The 18,613-nt window shown below is 43.9% G+C and overlaps 2 protein-coding genes across 2 annotated transcripts; both read right to left on the bottom strand.

Moving 5' to 3' along the window:
• Positions 1 to 2,669: 2,669 nt before the first annotated feature.
• LOC123486110 (mucin-2-like) lies at positions 2,670 to 10,258 on the bottom strand (the record flags this gene model as incomplete). Its single annotated transcript, XM_045217309.1, has 4 exons — positions 2,670 to 2,801; positions 3,998 to 4,071; positions 9,544 to 9,613; positions 9,689 to 10,258. Coding segments are annotated over 4 exons (846 nt in total), but the record flags the coding sequence as incomplete, so codon positions are not given.
• A 7,095-nt stretch (positions 10,259 to 17,353) lies between these two features.
• On the bottom strand, positions 17,354 to 18,356 carry LOC123486109 (mucin-5AC-like; the record flags this gene model as incomplete). The annotated part of the gene is made up of 2 exons (XM_045217308.1): positions 17,354 to 17,362; positions 17,517 to 18,356. Coding segments are annotated over 2 exons (849 nt in total), but the record flags the coding sequence as incomplete, so codon positions are not given.
• Positions 18,357 to 18,613: the final 257 nt, after the last annotated feature.

Raw genomic sequence — 18,613 nt, 5'->3', positions numbered from 1 at the left:
TAGTAAGAGCTGCAGTGATTGTAGTAGCAGCTACAGTTGTCATTGTTGGTGGTGCTGTTGTAGCGGTCGTAAGAGCTACAGTCACTGTAGTAGGAGCTGCAGTTGTGGTTGACGTAGGAGCTGCATTTGTAGTTGTCGTAGTCGGTGCTAAGGTTGTAGTGGTCATAGGAGCTACAGTTGTGGTTATCGTAGGAGCTGGATTTGTAGTTGTCGTAGTAGGTGCTTCGGTTGTAGAATTTGTAGGAGCTACAGTTGTTGTAGTAGGAGCTGCAGTGGTTGTCGAAGCAGGTGCTGCAGTCGTAGTGGTTGTAATAGCTATAGTTGTTGTCGTAGAAGCTACAGTTGTAGTTGTCGTAGTAGGTGCTGCTGTTGTAGTGGTTGTAGGAGCTACAGTTGTTGTTGTAGGCGCTTCTGTTGTAGTGGTCATAGGATCTAAAGTTGTTGTAGTAGGAGCTGCAGTTGTGGTTATCGTAGGAGCTGAAGTTGCAGTTGTCATAGTAGGTGATTCAGTTGTAGTTGTGGTAGCAGGTGCTGCAGTCGTAGTGGTCGTAAGAGCTATAGTTGTAGTAGTAGATGTTGCAGTTGTGTTTGTCGTAGGAGTTTCAATTGTAGTTGTCGTGGTAGGTGCTGCTGTTGTTGTGGTCGTGGGAGCTACAGTTGTTCTTGTAGAAGCGACAGTTGTTGTTATAGGTACTTCTGTTGTAATGGTTGCAGTAGGAGTTTTGGTTGTCGTTGGAGCTTCAGTTGTCATTGTAGGTGCTTCTGTTGTAGTGGTAGTAGGATCTATAGCTGTTGTAGTAGGAGCTGCAGTTGTGGTTGTCGTAGGAGCTGCATTTGTAGTTGTTGTAGTAGGTGCTTCAGTTGTAGAAGTCGTAGGAGCTACTGTTGTCGTTGTAGTAGTAGGTGCTGCAGTTGTGGTTGTCGTAGGAGCTTCAGTTGTAGTTGTAGTAGTTTGTGCTGCTGTTGTAGTAGTCATAGGAGCTTCAGTTGTAGTTGTCGTAGCAGGAGAAGCAGTTGTGGTTGTCGTAGGTTTTTCAATTGTAGTTGTGGTAGTAGGTGCTGCAGTCTTAGTGGTCGTAAGAGCTAGAGTTGTTGTTGTAGAAGCTACATTTGTCATTGTAGTAGTAGGTGCTGCAGTTGTGGTTGTTGTAGGAGCTTCAGTTGTCGTAGTAGTTGCTGCTGTTGTAGTGGTCGTAGGAGCTACAGTTGTTGTCGTAGAAGCTACAGTTGTTGTTATAGGTGCTTCTGTTGTAATGATCGTAGTAGGTGTTGTGGTTGTCATTGGAGCTTCAGTTGTAGAAGTCGTAGGAGCTACAGTTGGTGTTGTAGGGGCTTCTGTTGTGGTGGTATTAGGATCTAAAGTTGTTGTAGTAGGAGCTGCAGTTGTGGTTGTCGTAAGAACTGAAGTTGCAGTTGTCGTAGTAGGTGATTCAGTTGTAGAAGTCGTAGGAGCTACAGTTGTCATTGTTATAGTAGGTGTTGTGGTTGTCATAGGAGCTTCAGTTGTAGTTGTAGTAGTAGGTGTTGCAGTTGTGGTTGTCATAGGAGCTTCAGTTGTAGTTGTCATTGTAGTAGGTGCTGCTGTTGTAGTGGTCGTAGGCTCTTCAGTTGTAGTTGTCGTAGCAGGTGCTGCAGTTGTGGTTGTTTTAGGTTTTTCAGTTGTGGTAGAAGGTGCTGCAGTCTTAGTGTTCGTAGGAGCTACAGTTGTTGTCGTAGAAGCTACAGTTGTTGTTATAGGTGCTGATGTTGTAATGGTCGTAGTAGATGTTGTGGTTGTCGTAGGAGCTACTGTTGTCGTAGTAGGCGCTTCTGTTGTAGTGGTAGTAGGATCTAAAGTTGTTGTAGTAGGAGCTGCAGTTGTGGTTGTTGTAAGAGCTAAAGTTGCAGTTGTCGTAGGTGGTGATTCAGTTGTAGAAGTCGTAGGAACTACAGTTGTCATTGTAGTAGTAGGTGCTGCAGTTGTGGTTGTCGTAGGAGCTTCAGTTGAAGTTGTAGTAGTAGGTGCTGCTGTTGTAGTAGTCATAGGAGCTTCAGTTGTAGTTGTCCTAGCAGGTGCAGCAGTTGTGGTTGTCGTAGGAGTTTCAATTGTAGTTGTGTTAGTAGGTGCTGCTGTTGTAGTGGTCGTAGGAACTACAGTTGTTGTTGTAGGTGCTTCTGTTGTAATGGTTGTAGTAGGTGTTGTGGTTCTCGTTGGAACTTCAGTGGTAGTGGTCGTAGGATCTATAGTTGTTGTAGTAGGAGCTGCAGTTGTGGTTGTCGTAGGAGCTGAAGTTGCAGTTGTCGTAGAAGATGATTCAGTTGTAGAAGTCGTAGGAGCTACAGTTGTCATTGTAGTTGTAGGTGCTGCAGTTGTGGTTGTCGTAAGAGATTCAGTTGTAGTTGTCGTAGTAGGTGCTGCTGATGTAGTGGTTGTAGGAGCAAAAGTTGTTGTTGTAGAAGCTACAGTTGTTGTTATAGGTGATTCTGTTGTAATGGTTGTAGTAGGCGTTGTGGTTGTCGTTGGAGCTTCAGTTGTCGTAGTAGGTGCTGCTGTTGTAGTGGTTGTAGGAGCTACAGTTGTTGTTGTAGGCGCTTCTGTTGTAGTGGTCGTAGGATCTAAAGTTGTTGTAGTAGGAGCTGCAGTTGTGGTTATCGTAGGAGCTGAAGTTGCAGTTGTCGTAGTAGGTGATTCAGTTGTAGTTGTGGTAGCAGGTGCTGCAGTCGTAGTGGTCGTAAGAGCTATAGTTGTAGTAGTAGATGTTGCAGTTGTGTTTGTCGTGGTAGGTGCTGCTGTTGTTGTGGTCGTGGGAGCTACAGTTGTTCTTGTAGAAGCTACAGTTGTTGTTATAGATACTTCTGTTGTAATGGTTGCAGTAGGAGTTGTGGTTGTCGTTGGAGCTTCAGTTGTCATTGTAGGTGCTTCTGTTGTAGTGGTAGTAGGATCTATAGCTGTTGTAGTAGGAGCTGCAGTTTTGGTTGTCGTAGGAGCTGCATTTGTAGTTGTTGTAGTAGGTGCATCAGTTGTAGAAGTCGTAGGAGCTACTGTTGTCGTTGTAGTAGTAGGTGCTGCAGTTGTGGTTGTCGTAGGAGCTTCAGTTGTAGTTGTAGTAGTTTGTGCTGCTGTTGTAGTAGTCATAGGAGCTTCAGTTGTAGTTGTCGTAGCAGGAGCAGCAGTTGTGGTTGTCGTAGGTTTTTCAATTGTAGTTGTGGTAGTAGGTGCTGCAGTCTTAGTGGTCGTAAGAGCTAGAGTTGTTGTTGTAGAAGCTACAGTTGTCATTGTAGTAGTAGGTGCTGCAGTTGTGGTTGTTGTAGGAGCTTCAGTTGTCGTAGTAGTTGCTGCTGATGTAGTGGTCGTAGGAGCTACAGTTGTTGTTGTAGAACCTACAGTTGTTGTTATAGGTGATTCTGTTGTAATGGTTGTAGTAGGTGTTGTGGTTGTCGTTGGAGCTTCAGTTGTCGTTGTAGATGCTTCTGTTATAGTGGTTGTAGGATCTATAGTTGTTGTAGTAGGAGCTGCAGTTGTGGTTGTCGTAGGAGCTGCATTTGTAGTTGTTGTAGTAGGTGCTTCAGTTGTAGAAGTCGTAGGAGCTACAGTTGTCGTTGTAGGCACTTCTGTTGTGGTGGTAGTAGGATCTAAAGTTGTTGTAGTAGGAGCTGCAGTTGTGGTTGTTGTAGGAGCTGAAGTTGCAGTTGTCGAAGTAGGTGATTCAGTTGTAGAAGTCGTAGGAGCTACAGTTGTCATTGTAGTAGTAGGTGCTGCAGTTGTGGTTGTTGTAGGAGCTTCAGTTGTAGTTGTAGTAGTAGGTGCTGCAGTTGTAGTAGTCATAGGAGCTTCAGTTGTAGTTGTCGTAGCAGGTGCTGCAGTTGTGGTTGTCGTAGGATCTTCAGTTGTAGTTGTAGTAGTAGGTTCTGCTGTTGTAGTGGTCATAGGAGCTACAGTTGTTGTTGTAAAATCTACAATTGTTGTTATAGGTGCTTCTGTTGTAATGGTTGTAGTAGGTGTTGTGGTTGTCGTAGTAAGGGCTGCTGTTGTAGTGGTCGTAGGAGCTACAGTTGTTGTTGTAGAAGCTACAGTTGATGTTATAGGTTCTTCTGTTGTAATGGTTGTAGTAGGTGTTGTGGTAGTCGTTGGAGCTTCAGTTGTCGTTGTAGGTGCTTCTGTTGTAGTGGTCGTAGGATGTATAGTTGTGGTAGTAGGTGCTGCAGTCGTAGTGGTCGTAAGAGCTATAGTTGTTGTCATAGAAGCTACAGTTGTCATTGTAGTAGTAGGTGCTGCAGTTGTGGTTGTCATAGGAGCTTCAGTTGTAGATGTCGTAGTAGGTTCTGCTGTTGTAGTGATTGTAGGAACAAAAGTTGTTGTTGTAGAAGCTACAGTTGTTGTTATAGGTGATTCTGTTGTAATATTTGTAGTAGGTGTTGTGGTTGTCGTAGGAGCTACAGATGTTGTTGTAGGCGCTTCTGTTGTGGTGGTAGTAGGATCTAAAGTTGTTGTAGTAGGTGATTCAGTTGTAGAAGTCGTAGGAGCTACAGTTGTCATTGTAGTAGTAGGTGCTGAACTTGTGGTTGTCATAGGAGCTTCAGTTGTCGTTGTAGGTTCTTCTGTTGTAGTGGTCGTAGGATCTATAGTTGTTGTAGTAGGACCTGCAGTTGTGGTTGTCGTAGGAGCTGCATTTGTAGTTGTTGTAGTAGGTGCTTCAGTTGTAGAAGTCGTAGGAGCTACAGTTGTTGTTGTAGAAGCTACAGTTGTTATTATAGGTGCTTCTGTTGTAATGGTTGTAGTAGGTGTTGTGGATGTCATAGTAGGTGTTGCTGTTGTAGTGGTCGTAGGAGCTTCAGTTGTAGTTGTTGTAGTAGGTGCTGCTGTTGTAGTGGTCGTAGGAGCTACAGTTGTCGTTGTAGTAGTAGGTGCTGCCAATGTGGTTGTCGTAGGAGCTTCAGTTGTAGTTGTTGTAGTAGGTGCTGCTGTTGTAGTGGTCGTAGGAGCTACAGTTGTTGTTGTAGAAGCTACAGTTGTTGTTATAGGTGATTCTGTTGTAATGGTTGTAGTAGGTGTTGTGGATGTCGTAGTAGGTGTTGCTATTGTAGTGGTCGTAGGAGCTACAGTTGTTGTTGTAGAAGCTACAGTTGTTGTTATAGGTGCTTCTATTGTAATGGTTGTAGTAGGTGTTGTGGTTGTCGTTGGAGCTTCAGTTGTCATTGTAGGTGCTTCTGTTTTAGTGGTCGTAGGATCTATATTTGTGGTAGTAGGTGCTGCAGTCGTAGTGGTCGTAAGAGCTATAGTGGTTGTCGTAGAAGCTACAGTGTTCATTGTAGTAGTAGGTGCTGCAGTTGTGGTTGTCATAGGAGCTTCAGTTGTAGATGTCGTAGTAGGTTCTGCTGTTGTAGTGATTGTAGGAACAAAAGTTGTTGTTGTAGAAGCTACAGTTGTTGTTATAGGTGATTCTGTTGTAATATTTGTAGTAGGTGTTGTGGTTGTCGTAGGAGCTACAGATGTTGTTGTAGGCGCTTCTGTTGTGGTGGTAGTAGGATCTAAAGTTGTTGTAGTAGGTGATTCAGTTGTAGAAGTCGTAGGAGCTACAGTTGTCATTGTAGTAGTAGGTGCTGAACTTGTGGTTGTCATAGGAGCTTCAGTTGTCGTTGTAGGTTCTTCTGTTGTAGTGGTCGTAGGATCTATAGTTGTTGTAGTAGGACCTGCAGTTGTGGTTGTCGTAGGAGCTGCATTTGTAGTTGTTGTAGTAGGTGCTTCAGTTGTAGAAGTCGTAGGAGCTACAGTTGTTGTTGTAGAAGCTACAGTTGTTATTATAGGTGCTTCTGTTGTAATGGTTGTAGTAGGTGTTGTGGGTGTCATAGTAGGTGTTGCTGTTGTAGTGGTCGTAGGAGCTTCAGTTGTAGTTGTTGTAGTAGGTGCTGCTGTTGTAGTGGTCGTAGGAGCTACAGTTGTCGTTGTAGTAGTAGGTGCTGCCAATGTGGTTGTCGTAGGAGCTTCAGTTGTAGTTGTTGTAGTAGGTGCTGCTGTTGTAGTGGTCGTAGGAGCTACAGTTGTTGTTGTAGAAGCTACAGTTGTTGTTATAGGTGATTCTGTTGTAATGGTTGTAGTAGGTGTTGTGGATGTCGTAGTAGGTGTTGCTATTGTAGTGGTCGTAGGAGCTACAGTTGTTGTTGTAAAAGCTACAGTTGTTGTTATAGGTGCTTCTATTGTAATGGTTGTAGTAGGTGTTGTGGTTGTCGTTGGAGCTTCAGTTGTCATTGTAGGTGCTTCTGTTTTAGTGGTCGTAGGATCTATATTTGTGGTAGTAGGTGCTGCAGTCGTAGTGGTCGTAAGAGCTATAGTGGTTGTCGTAGAAGCTACAGTGTTCATTGTAGTAGTAGGTGCTGCAGTTGTGGTTGTCATAGGAGCTTCAGTTGTAGATGTCGTAGTAGGTTCTGCTGTTGTAGTGATTGTAGGAACAAAAGTTGTTGTTGTAGAAGCTACAGTTGTTGTTATAGGTGATTCTGTTGTAATATTTGTAGTAGGTGTTGTGGTTGTCGTAGGAGCTACAGATGTTGTTGTAGGCGCTTCTGTTGTGGTGGTAGTAGGATCTAAAGTTGTTGTAGTAGGTGATTCAGTTGTAGAAGTCGTAGGAGCTACAGTTGTCATTGTAGTAGTAGGTGCTGAACTTGTGGTTGTCATAGGAGCTTCAGTTGTCGTTGTAGGTTCTTCTGTTGTAGTGGTCGTAGGATCTATAGTTGTTGTAGTAGGACCTGCAGTTGTGGTTGTCGTAGGAGCTGCATTTGTAGTTGTTGTAGTAGGTGCTTCAGTTGTAGAAGTCGTAGGAGCTACAGTTGTTGTTGTAGAAGCTACAGTTGTTATTATAGGTGCTTCTGTTGTAATGGTTGTAGTAGGTGTTGTGGATGTCATAGTAGGTGTTGCTGTTGTAGTGGTCGTAGGAGCTTCAGTTGTAGTTGTTGTAGTAGGTGCTGCTGTTGTAGTGGTCGTAGGAGCTACAGTTGTTGTTGTAGAAGCTACAGTTGTTGTTATAGGTGATTCTGTTGTAATGGTTGTAGTAGGTGTTGTGGATGTCGTAGTAGGTGTTGCTATTGTAGTGGTCGTAGGAGCTACAGTTGTTGTTGTAGAAGCTACAGTTGTTGTTATAGGTGCTTCTATTGTAATGGTTGTAGTAGGTGTTGTGGTTGTCGTTGGAGCTTCAGTTGTCATTGTAGGTGCTTCTGTTTTAGTGGTCGTAGGATCTATATTTGTGGTAGTAGGTGCTGCAGTCGTAGTGGTCGTAAGAGCTATAGTGGTTGTCGTAGAAGCTACAGTGTTCATTGTAGTAGTAAGTGCTGCAGTTGTGGTTGTCAAAGGAGCTTCAGTTGTAGTTGTAGTAGTAGGTGCTGCAGTTGTAGTAGTCATAGGAGCGTCACTTGTAGTTGTCGTAGCAGGTGCAGCCGTTGTGGTTGTCGTAGGAGTTTCAGTTTTAGTTGTGGTAGTAGGTGCTGCAGTCATAGTGGTCGTAAGGGCTATAGTTGTCTTAGAAGATACAGTTGTCATTGTAGTAGTAGGTGCTGCACTTGTGGTTGTCGTAGGAGCTTCAGTTGTAGTTGTCGTTGTAGGTGCTTCTGTTGTAGTGGTCGTAGGATGTATAGTTGTGGTAGTAGGTGCTGCAGTCGTAGTGCTGGTAGGAGCTACAGTTGTTGCTGTAGAAGATTTAGTTGTTGTTATAGGTGATTCTGTTGTAATGGTTGTAGTAGGTGTTGTGGTTGTCATTGGAGCTTCAGTTGTCGTTATATGTGCTTCTGTTGTAGTGGTCGTAGGCTCTATAGTTTTTGTAGTAGGAGCTGCAGTTGTGGTTGCCGTAGGAGCTGCATTTGTCGTTGTAGGCGCTTCTGTTGTGGTGGTAGTAGGATCTAAAGTTGTTGTCGTAGGAGCTGCAGTTGTGGTTGTCGTAGGAGCTGAAGTTGCAGTTGTGGTAGTAGGGCATTCAGTTGTAGAAGTCGTAGGAGCTACAGTTGTCATTGTAGTAGTAGGTGCTGCAGTTGTGGTTGTCGTAGGAGCTTCAGTTGTAGTTGTAGTAGTAGGTGCTGCAGTTGTAGTAGTCATAGGAGCTTCAGTTGTAGTTGTCGTAGCAGGTGCAGCCATTGTGGTTGTTCTAGGAGTTTCAGTTTTAGTTGTGGTAGGTGGTGCTGCAGTCGTACTGGTCGTAAGAGCTATAGTTGTTGTCGTAGAAGCTACAGTTGTCATTGTAGTAGTAGGTGCTGCAGTTGTGGTTGTCGTGGGAACTTCAGTTGTAGTTGTCGTAGTAGGTGCTGCTGTTGTAGTGGTTGTAGGATCTATAGTTGTTGTAGTAGGAGCTGCAGTTGTGGTTGTCGTAGGAGCTGCATTTGTAGATGTTGTAGTAGGTACTTCAGTAGTATAAGTCGTAGGAGCTACAGTTGTTGTTGTAGGTGCTTCTGTTGTGGTGGCAGTTCGATCTAAAGTTGTTGTAGTAGGAGCTGCAGTTGTGGTTGTCGTAGGAGCTGAAATTGCAATTGTAGTAGTAGGTGCTGCTGTTGTAGTACTCATAGGAGCTACAGTTGTCATTGTAGTGGTAGGTGCTGCAGTTGTGGTTGTCGTAGGAGCTTCAGTTGTAGTTGTAGTAGTAGGTGCTGCTGTTGTAGTGGTCGTAGGAGCTACAGTTGTTGTTGTAAAATCTACAGTTGTTGTTATAGGTGCTTCTGTTGTAATGGTTGTAGTAGGTGTTGTGGTTGTCGTAGTAAGGGCTGCTGTTGTAGTGGTCGTAGGATGTATAGTTGTGGTAGTAGGTCCTGCAGTCGTAGTGGTCGTAAGAGCTATAGTTGTTGTCGTAGAAGCTACAGTTGTTGTTATAGGTGCTTCCATTGTAATGGTTGTAGTAGGTGTTGTGGTTGTCGTTGGAACTTCAGTTGTTGTTGTAGGAGCTTCTGTTGTAGTTGTCGTAGGATCTATAGCTGTTGTCGTAGGAGCTGCAGTTGTGGTTGTCGTAGGAGCTGTAGTTGCAGTTGTCGTAGAAGGTGATTCAGTTGTAGAAGTTGTAGGAGCTACAGTTGTCATTGTAGTAGTAGGTGCTGCAGTTGTGGTTGTCGTAGGAGCTTCAGTTGTAGTTACAGTAGTAGGTGCTGCAGTTGTAGTAGTCATAGGAGCTTCAGTTGTATTTGTCGTAGCAGGTGCAGCCGTGGTGGTTGTCGTAGGAGTTTCAGTTTTAGTTGTGGTAGTAGGTGCTGCAGTCGTACTGGTCGTAAGAGCTATAGTTGTGGTCGTAGAAGCTACAGTTGTCATTGTAGTAGTAGGTGCTGCACTTGTGGTTGTCGTAGGATCTACAGTTGTTGTTGTAGAAGCTTCAGTTGTCGTTGTAGGTGCTTCTGTTGTAGTGGTCGTAGGATCTATAGTTGTTGTAGTAGGAGCTGCAGTTGTGGTTGTCGTAGGAGCTGCATTTGTAGTTGTTGTAGTAGGTCCTTCAGTTGTGGTTGTCGTAGTAGGTGCTGCTGTTCTAGTTGTCGTAGGTGCTACAGTTGTTGTTGTAGAAACTACAGTTGTTGTTATAGGTGCTTCTGTTGTAATGGTTGTAGTACGTGTTGTGGTTGTCATTTTAGCTTCAGTTGTAGTGGTCATAGGATCTATAGTTGTTGTAGTAGGAGCTGCAGTTGTGGTTGTCGTAGGAGCTGAAGTTGCAGTTGTCGTAGTAGGTGATTCAGTTGTAGAAGTCGTAGGAGCTACAGTTGTCATTGTAGTTGTAGGTGGTGCAGTAGTGGTTGTCATAGGAGCTTCAGTTGTAGTTGTCGTAGTAGGTTCTGCTGTTGTAGTGGTTGTAGGAATTACAGTTGTTTTTGTAGAAGCTACAGTTGTAGTTATAGGTGATTCTGTTGTAATGGTTGTAGTAGGTGTTGTGGTTGTCGTTGGAGCTTCAGTTGTCGTTGTAGGTTCTTCTGTTGTAGTGGTCAAAGGATCTATAGTTGTTGTAGTAGGACCTACAGTTGTGGTTGTCGTAAGAGCTGCATTTGTAGTTGTTGTAGTAGGTGCTTCAGTTGTAGAAGTCGTAGGAGCTACAGTTGTCGTTGTAGTAGTAGGGGCTGCCGTTGTGGTTGTCGTAGGAGCTTCAGTTGTAGTTGTCGTAGTAGGTGCTGCTGTTGTAGTGGTCGTAGGAGCTACAGTTGTTGTTGTAGAAGCTACAGTTGTTGTCATAGGTGCTTCTGTTGTAATGGTTGTAGTAGGTGTTGTGTATGTCGTAGTAGGTGTTGCTGTTGTAGTGGTCGTAGGAGCTACAGTTGTTGTTGTAGAAGCTACAGTTGTTGTTATAGGTGCTTCTATTGTAATGGTTGTAGTAGGTGTTGTGGTTGTCGTTGGAGCTTCAGTTGTCATTGTAGGTGCTTCTGTTGTAGTGGTCGTAGGATCTATATTTGTGGTAGTAGGTGCTGCAGTCGTAATGGTCGTAAGAGCTATAGTTGTTGTCGTAGAAGCTACAGTGTTCATTGTAGTAGTAGGTGCTGCAGTTGTGGTTGTCATAGGAGCTTCACTTGTAGTTGTCGTAGCAGGTGCAGCCGTTGTAGTGGTGGTAGGAGCTACAGTTGTTGTTGTAGAAGCTTCAGTTATCGTTGTAGGTGCTTCTGTTGTAGTGGTCGTAGGATCTATAGTTGTCGTAGTAGGTGCTGCTGTTGTAGTGGTCGTAGGAGCTATAGTTGTTGTTGTAAAATCTACAGTTTTTGTTATAGGCGCTTCTGTTGTAATGGTTGTAGTAGGTGTTGTGGTTGTCGTAGTAGGTGCTGCTGTTGTAGTTGTCGTAGGTGCTACAGTTGTTGTTGTAGAAACTACAGTTGTTGTTATAGGTGCTTCTGTTGTAATGGTTGTATTAGGTGTTGTGGTTGTCATTGGAGCTTCAGTTGTAGTGGTCGTAGGATCTATAGTTGTTGTAGTAGGAGCTGCAGTTGTGGTTGTCGTAGGAGCTGAAGTTGCAGATGTCGTAGTAGGTGATTCAGTTGTAGAAGTCGTAGGAGCTACAGTTGTCATTGTAGTTGTAGGTGCTGCAGTTGTGGTTGTCGTAAGAGCTTCAGTTGTAGTTGTCGTAGTAGGTGCTGCTGTTGTAATGGTCGTAGGAGCTACAGTTGTTGTTATAGGTGATTCTGTTGTAATGGTTGTTGTAGGTGTTGTGGTTGTCGTTGGATCTTCAGTTGTCGTTATAGGTGCTTCTGTTGTAATTGTTGTAGTAGGTGTTGTGGTTGTCATTGGAGCTTCAGATGTTGTAGGTGCTTCTGTTGTAGTGGTCGTAATATCTATAGTTGTTGTAGTAGGAGCTGCATTTGTGGTTGTCGTAGGAGCTGCATTTGTAGTTGTTGTAGTAGGTGCTTCAGTTGTAGAAGTCGTAGGAGCTACAGTTGTCGTTGTAGGCGCTTCTGTTTTGGTGGTGGTAGGATCTAAAGTCGTTATAGTAGGTGCTGTAGTTGTGGTTGTCGTAGGAGCTTCAGTTGTAGTTGTCGTAGTAGGTTGTTCAGTTGTAGAAGTCGTAGGAGCTACAGTTGTCATTGTAGTAGTAGGTGCAGCACTTGTGGTTGTCGTTGGAGCTTCAGCTGTTGTTGTCGTAGTAGGTGCTGCAGTTGTAGTTTTCGTAGGAGCTACAGTTGTTGTTGTAAAAGCTACAGTTGTTGGTATAGGTGCTTCTGTTGTAATGGTTGTAGTAGGTTTTGTGGTTGTTGTAGTAGGTGCTGCTGTTGTAGTGGTCATAGGAGCTACAGTTGTTGTTGTAGAAGCTACAGTTGTTGTTATAGGTGCGTCTATTGTAATGGTTGTAGTAGGTGTTGTGGTTGTCGTAGGAGCTTCAGTTGTCGTTGTAGGTGCTTCTGTTGTAGTGGTCGTAGGATCTATATTTGTGGTAGTAGGTGCTGCAGTCGTAGTGGTCGTAAGAGCTATAGTTGTTGTCGTAGAAGCTACAGTTGTCATTGTAGTAGTAGGTGCTGCAGTTCTGGTTGTCATAGGAGCTTCAGTTGTAGATGTCATAGTAGGTTCTGCTGTAGTAGTGGTTGTAGGAGCTACAGTTGTTGTTGTAAAAGCTACAGTTGTTGTTATAGGTGATTTTGTTGAAATGGTTGTAGTAGGTGTTGTGGTTGTCGTTGAAGCTTCAGTTGTCGTTGTAGGTTCTTCTGTTGTAGTGGTCGTAGGATCTATAGTTGTTGTAGTAGGACCTGCAGTTGTGGTTGTCGTAGGAGCTACATTTGTAGTTGTTGTAGTAGGTGCTTCAGTTGTAGAAATCGTAGGAGCTACAGTTGTTGTTGTAGAAGCTACAGTTGTTGTTATTGGTGCTTCTGTTGTAATGGTTGTAGTAGGTGTTGTGGATGTCATAGTAGGTGTTGCTGTTGTAGTGGTCGTAGGAGCTACAGTTGTTGTTGTAGAAGCTACAGTTGTTGTTATAGGTGCTTCTGTTGTAATGGTTGTAGTAGGTGTTTTGGTTGTCGTTGGAGCTTCAGTTGTCGTTGTATGTTCTTCTGTTGTAGTGGTCGTAGGATCTATAGTTGTTGTAGTAGGACCTGCAGTTGTGGTTGTCGTAGGAGCTGCATTTGTAGTTGTTGTAGTAGGTGCTTCAGTTGTAGAAATCGTAGGAGCTACAGTTGTTGTTGTAGAAGCTACAGTTGTTGTTATAGGTGCTTCTGTTGTAATGGTTGTAGTAGGTGTTGTGGATGTCTTAGTAGGTGTTGCTGTTGTAGTGGTCGTAGGAGCTTCAGTTGTAGTTGTTGTAGTAGGTGCTGCTGTTGTAGTGGTCGTAGGAGCTACAGTTGTCGTTGTAGTAGTAGGTGCTGCCGTTGTGGTTGTAATAGGAGCTTCAGTTGTAGTTGTTGTAGTAGGTGCTGCTGTTGTAGTGGTCGTAGGAGCTACAGTTGTTGTTGTAGAAGCTACAGTTGTTGTTATAGGTGATTCTGTTGTAATGGTTGTAGTAGGTGTTATGGATGTCGTAGTAGGTGTTGCTATTGTAGTGGTCGTAGGAGCTACAGTTGTTGTTATAGGTGATTCTGTTGTAATGGTTGTTGTAGGTGTTGTGGTTGTCGTTGGATCTTCAGTTGTCGTTATAGGTGCTTCTGTTGTAATTGTTGTAGTAGGTGTTGTGGTTGTCATTGGAGCTTCAGATGTTGTAGGTGCTTCTGTTGTAGTGGTCGTAATATCTATAGTTGTTGTAGTAGGAGCTGCAATTGTGGTTGTCGTAGGAGCTGCATTTGTAGTTGTTGTAGTAGGTGCTTCAGTTGTAGAAGTCGTAGGAGCTACAGTTGTCGTTGTAGGCGCTTCTGTTTTGGTGGTGGTAGGATCTAAAGTCGTTATAGTAGGTGCTGTAGTTGTGGTTGTCGTAGGAGCTTCAGTTGTAGTTGTCGTAGTAGGTTGTTCAGTTGTAGAAGTCGTAGGAGCTACAGTTGTCATTGTAGTAGTAGGTGCAGCACTTGTGGTTGTCGTTGGAGCTTCAGTTGTTGTTGTCGTAGTAGGTGCTGCAGTTGTAGTTTTCGTAGGAGCTACAGTTGTTGTTGTAAAAGCTACAGTTGTTGGTATAGGTGCTTCTGTTGTAATGGTTGTAGTAGGTTTTGTGGTTGTTGTAGTAGGTGCTGCTGTTGTAGTGGTTATAGGAGCTACAGTTGTTGTTGTAGAAGCTACAGTTGTTGTTATAGGTGCGTCTATTGTAATGGTTGTAGTAGGTGTTGTGGTTGTCGTAGGAGCTTCAGTTGTCGTTGTAGGTGCTTCTGTTGTAGTGGTCGTAGGATCTATATTTGTGGTAGTAGGTGCTGCAGTCGTAGTGGTCGTAAGAGCTATAGTTGTTGTCGTAGAAGCTACAGTTGTCATTGTAGTAGTAGGTGCTGCAGTTCTGGTTGTCATAGGAGCTTCAGTTGTAGATGTCGTAGTAGGTTCTGCTGTAGTAGTGGTTGTAGGAGCTACAGTTGTTGTTGTAAAAGCTACAGTTGTTGTTATAGGTGATTTTGTTGAAATGGTTGTAGTAGGTGTTGTGGTTGACGTTGGAGCTTCAGTTGTCGTTGTAGGTTCTTCTGTTGTAGTGGTCGTAGGATCTATAGTTGTTGTAGTAGGACCTGCAGTTGTGGTTGTCGTAGGAGCTGCATTTGTAGTTGTTGTAGTAGGTGCTTCAGTTGTAGAAATCGTAGGAGCTACAGTTGTTGTTGTAGAAGCTACAGTTGTTGTTATTGGTGCTTCTGTTGTAATGGTTGTAGTAGGTGTTGTGGATGTCATAGTAGGTGTTGCTGTTGTAGTGGTCGTAGGAGCTTCAGTTGTAGTTGTTGTAGTAGGTGCTGCTGTTGTAGTGGTCGTAGGAGCTACAGTTGTTGTTGTAGAAGCTACAGTTGTTGTTATAGGTGATTCTGTTGTAATGGTTGTAGTAGGTGTTATGGATGTCGTAGTAGGTGTTGCTATTGTAGTGGTCGTAGGAGCTACAGTTGTTGTTGTAGAAGCTACAGTTGTTGTTATAGGTGCTTCTATTGTAATGGTTGTAGTAGGTGTTGTGGTTGTCGTTGGAGCTTCAGTTGTCATTGTAGGTGCTTCTGTTGTAGTGGTCGTAGGATCTATATTTGTGGTAGTAGGTGCTGCAGTCGTAGTGGTCGTAAGAGCTATAGTTGTTGTCGTAGAAGCTACAGTGTTCATTGTAGTAGTAGGTGCTGCAGTTGTGGTTGTCAAAGGAGCTTCAGTTGTAGTTGTAGTAGTAGGTGCTGCAGTTGTAGTAGTCATAGGAGCTTCACTTGTAGTTGTCGTAGCAGGTGCAGCCGTTGTGGTTGTCGTAGGAGTTTCAGTTTTAGTTGTGGTAGTAGGTGCTGCAGTCGTAGTGGTCGTAAGGGCTATAGTTGTCGTAGAAGATACAGTTGTCATTGTAGTAGTAGGTGCTGCACTTGTGGTTGTCGTAGGAGCTTCAGTTGTAGTTGTCGTAGTAGGTGCTCCTGTTGTAGTGGTGGTAGGAGCTACAGTTGTTGTTGTAGAAGCTTCAGTTGTCATTGTAGGTGCTTCTCTTGTAGTGGTCGTAGGATCTATAGTTGTTGTAGTAGGAGCTGCAGTTGTGGTTGTCGTAGGAGCTGCATTTGTAGTTGTTGTAGTAGGTTCTTCAGTTGTATAAGTCGTAGGAGCTACAGTTGTCGTTGTAGGCGCGTCTGTTGTGGTGATAGTAGGATCTAAAGTTGTTGTAGTAGGAGCTGCAGTTGTGGTTGTCGTAGGAGCTGAAGTTGCAGTTGTAGTAGTAGGTAATGCTGTTGTAGTACTCATAGGAGCTACAGTTGTCATTGTAGTGGTAGGTGCTACATTTGTGGTTGTCGTAGGAGCTTCAGTTGTAGTTGTAGTAGTAGGTGCTGCTGTTGTAGTAGTCATATGAGCTACAGTTGTCATTGTAGTGGTAGGTGCTGCAGTTGTGGTTGTCATAGGAGATTCAGTTGTAGTTGTCGTAGTAGGTGCTCCTGTTGTAGTGGTCGAAGGAGCTACAGTTGTTGTTGTAGAAGCTACAGTTGTTGTTATAGGTGCTTCTGTTGTAATGGTTGTAGTAGGTGTTTTGGTTGTCGTTGGAGCTTCAGTTGTCGTTGTAGGTTCTTCTGTTGTAGTGGTCGTAGGATCTATAGTTGTTGTAGTAGGACCTGCAGTTGTGGTTGTCGTAGGAGCTGCATTTGTAGTTGTTGTAGTAGGTGCTTCAGTTGTAGAAATCGTAGGAGCTACAGTTGTTGTTGTAGAAGCTACAGTTGTTGTTATAGGTGCTTCTGTTGTAATGGTTGTAGTAGGTGTTGTGGATGTCTTAGTAGGTGTTGCTGTTGTAGTGGTCGTAGGAGCTTCAGTTGTAGTTGTTGTAGTAGGTGCTGCTGTTGTAGTGGTCGTAGGAGCTACAGTTGTCGTTGTAGTAGTAGGTGCTGCCGTTGTGGTTGTAATAGGAGCTTCAGTTGTAGTTGTTGTAGTAGGTGCTGCTGTTGTAGTGGTCGTAGGAGCTACAGTTGTTGTTGTAGAAGCTACAGTTGTTGTTATAGGTGATTCTGTTGTAATGGTTGTAGTAGGTGTTATGGATGTCGTAGTAGGTGTTGCTATTGTAGTGGTCGTAGGAGCTACAGTTGTTGTTGTAGAAGCTACAGTTGTTGTTATAGGTGCTTCTATTGTAATGGTTGTAGTAGGTGTTGTGGTTGTCGTTGGAGCTTCAGTTGTCATTGTAGGTGCTTCTGTTGTAGTGGTCGTAGGATCTATATTTGTGGTAGTAGGTGCTGCAGTCGTAGTGGTCGTAAGAGCTATAGTTGTTGTCGTAGAAGCTACAGTGTTCATTGTAGTAGTAGGTGCTGCAGTTGTGGTTGTCAAAGGAGCTTCAGTTGTAGTTGTAGTAGTAGGTGCTGCAGTTGTAGTAGTCATAGGAGCTTCACTTGTAGTTGTCGTAGCAGGTGCAGCCGTTGTGGTTGTCGTAGGAGTTTCAGTTTTAGTTGTGGTAGTAGGTGCTGCAGTCGTAGTGGTCGTAAGGGGCTATAGTTGTCGTAGAAGATACAGTTGTCATTGTAGTAGTAGGTGCTGCACTTGTGGTTGTCGTAGGAGCTTCAGTTGTAGTTGTCGTAGTAGGTGCTCCTGTTGTAGTGGTGGTAGGAGCTACAGTTGTTGTTGTAGAAGCTTCAGTTGTCATTGTAGGTGCTTCTCTTGTAGTGGTCGTAGGATCTATAGTTGTTGTAGTAGGAGCTGCAGTTGTGGTTGTCGTAGGAGCTGCATTTGTAGTTGTTGTAGTAGGTACTTCAGTTGTATAAGTCGTAGGAGCTACAGTTGTCGTTGTAGGCGCGTCTGTTGTGGTGATAGTAGGATCTAAAGTTGTTGTAGTAGGAGCTGCAGTTGTGGTTGTCGTAGGAGCTGAAGTTGCAGTTGTAGTAGTAGGTAATGCTGTTGTAGTACTCATAGGAGCTACAGTTGTCATTGTAGTGGTAGGTGCTACAGTTGTGGTTGTCGTAGGAGCTTCAGTTGTAGTTGTAGTAGTAGGTGCTGCTGTTGTAGTAGTCATATGAGCTACAGTTGTCATTGTAGTGGTAGGTGCTGCAGTTGTGGTTGTCATAGGAGATTCAGTTGTAGTTGTCGTAGTAGGTGCTCCTGTTGTAGTGGTCGAAGGAGCTAGAGTTGTTGTTGTAGAAGCTACAGTTGTTGTTATAGGTGCTTCTGTTGTAATGGTTGTAGTAGGTGTTTTGGTTGTCGTTGGAGCTTCAGTTGTCGTTGTAGGTGCTTCTGTTGTAGTGGTCGTAGGATCTAAAGTTGTTGTAGTAGGAGCTGCAGTTGTGGTTGTCGTAGGAGCTGAAGTTGCAGTTGTCATAGTAGGTGATTCAGTTGTAGAAGTCGTAGGAGCTACAGTTGTCATTGTATGCACTTCTGTTGTAGTGAGAGTAGGATCTAAAGTTGTTGTAGTAGGAGCTGCAGTTGTGGTTGTCATAGGAGCTGAAGTTGCAGTTGTCATAGTAGGTGATTCAGTTGTAGAAGTCGTAGGAGCTACAGTTGTCATTGTTGTAGTAGGTGCTGTAGTTGTGTTTGTCGTAGGAGCTTCAGTTGTAGTTGTAGTAATAGGTGCTGCTGTTGTAGTAGTCATAGGAGCTTCAGTTGTAGTTGTCGTAGCAGGTGCAGCAGTTGTGGTTGTCGTAGGAGTTTCAGGTGTAGTTGTGATAGTAGGTGCTGCAGTCGTAGTGGTCGTAAGAGCTACAGTTGTTGTCGTAGAAGGTACAGTTGTCATTGTAGTAGTAGGTGCTGCTGTTGTAGTGGTCGTAGGAGCTGCAGTTGTTGTTGTAGAAGCTACAGTTGTTGTTATAGGTGATTCTGTTTTAATGGTTGTAGTAGGTGTTGTGGTTGTCGTTGGAGCTTCAGTTGTCGTTATAGGTGCTTCTGTTGTAGTGGTCATAGGATCTAAAGTTGTTGTAGTAGGAGCTGCAGTTGTGGTTGTCGTAGGAGCTGAAGTTGCAGTTGTAGTAGTAGGTAATGCTGTTGTAGTACTCATAGGAGCTACAGTTGTAGTTGTCGTAGTAGGTGCTCCTGTTGTAGTGGTGGTAGGAGCTACAGTTGTTGTTGTAGAAGCTTCAGTTGTCATTGTAGGTGCTTCTCTTGTAGTGGTCGTAGGATCTATAGTTGTTGTAGTAGGAGCTGCAGTTGTGGTTGTCGTAGGAGCTGCATTTGTAGTTGTTGTAGTAGGTACTTCAGTTGTATAAGTCGTAGGAGCTACAGTTGTCGTTGTAGGCGCGTCTGTTGTGGTGATAGTAGGATCTAAAGTTGTTGTAGTAGGAGCTGCAGTTGTGGTTGTCGTAGGAGCTGAAGTTGCAGTTGTAGTAGTAGGTAATGCTGTTGTAGTAATCATAGGAGCTACAGTTGTCATTGTAGTGGTAGGTGCTGCAGTTGTGGTTGTCGTAGGAGCTTCAGTTGTAGTTGTAGTAGTAGGTGCTGCTGTTGTAGTAGTCATAGGAGCTACAGTTGTCATTGTAGTGGTAGGTGCTACAGTTGTGGTTGTCGTAGGAGCTTCAGTTGTAGTAGTAGGTGCTGCTGTTGTAGTAGTCATATGAGCTACAGTTGTCATTGTAGTGGTAGGTGCTGCTGTTGTGGTTGTCATAGGAGATTCAGTTGTAGTTGTCGTAGTAGGTGCTCCTGTTGTAGTGGTCGAAGGAGCTACAGTTGTTGTTGTAGAAGCTACAGTTGTTGTTATAGGTG

Source organism: Coregonus clupeaformis, unplaced genomic scaffold (assembly GCF_020615455.1).
Source record: "Coregonus clupeaformis isolate EN_2021a unplaced genomic scaffold, ASM2061545v1 scaf1004, whole genome shotgun sequence".
NCBI lineage: Eukaryota > Metazoa > Chordata > Actinopteri > Salmoniformes > Salmonidae > Coregonus > Coregonus clupeaformis.
Note: the sequence above shows the minus strand (reverse complement) of the source record. Positions and strands in the feature narration are given on the sequence as shown.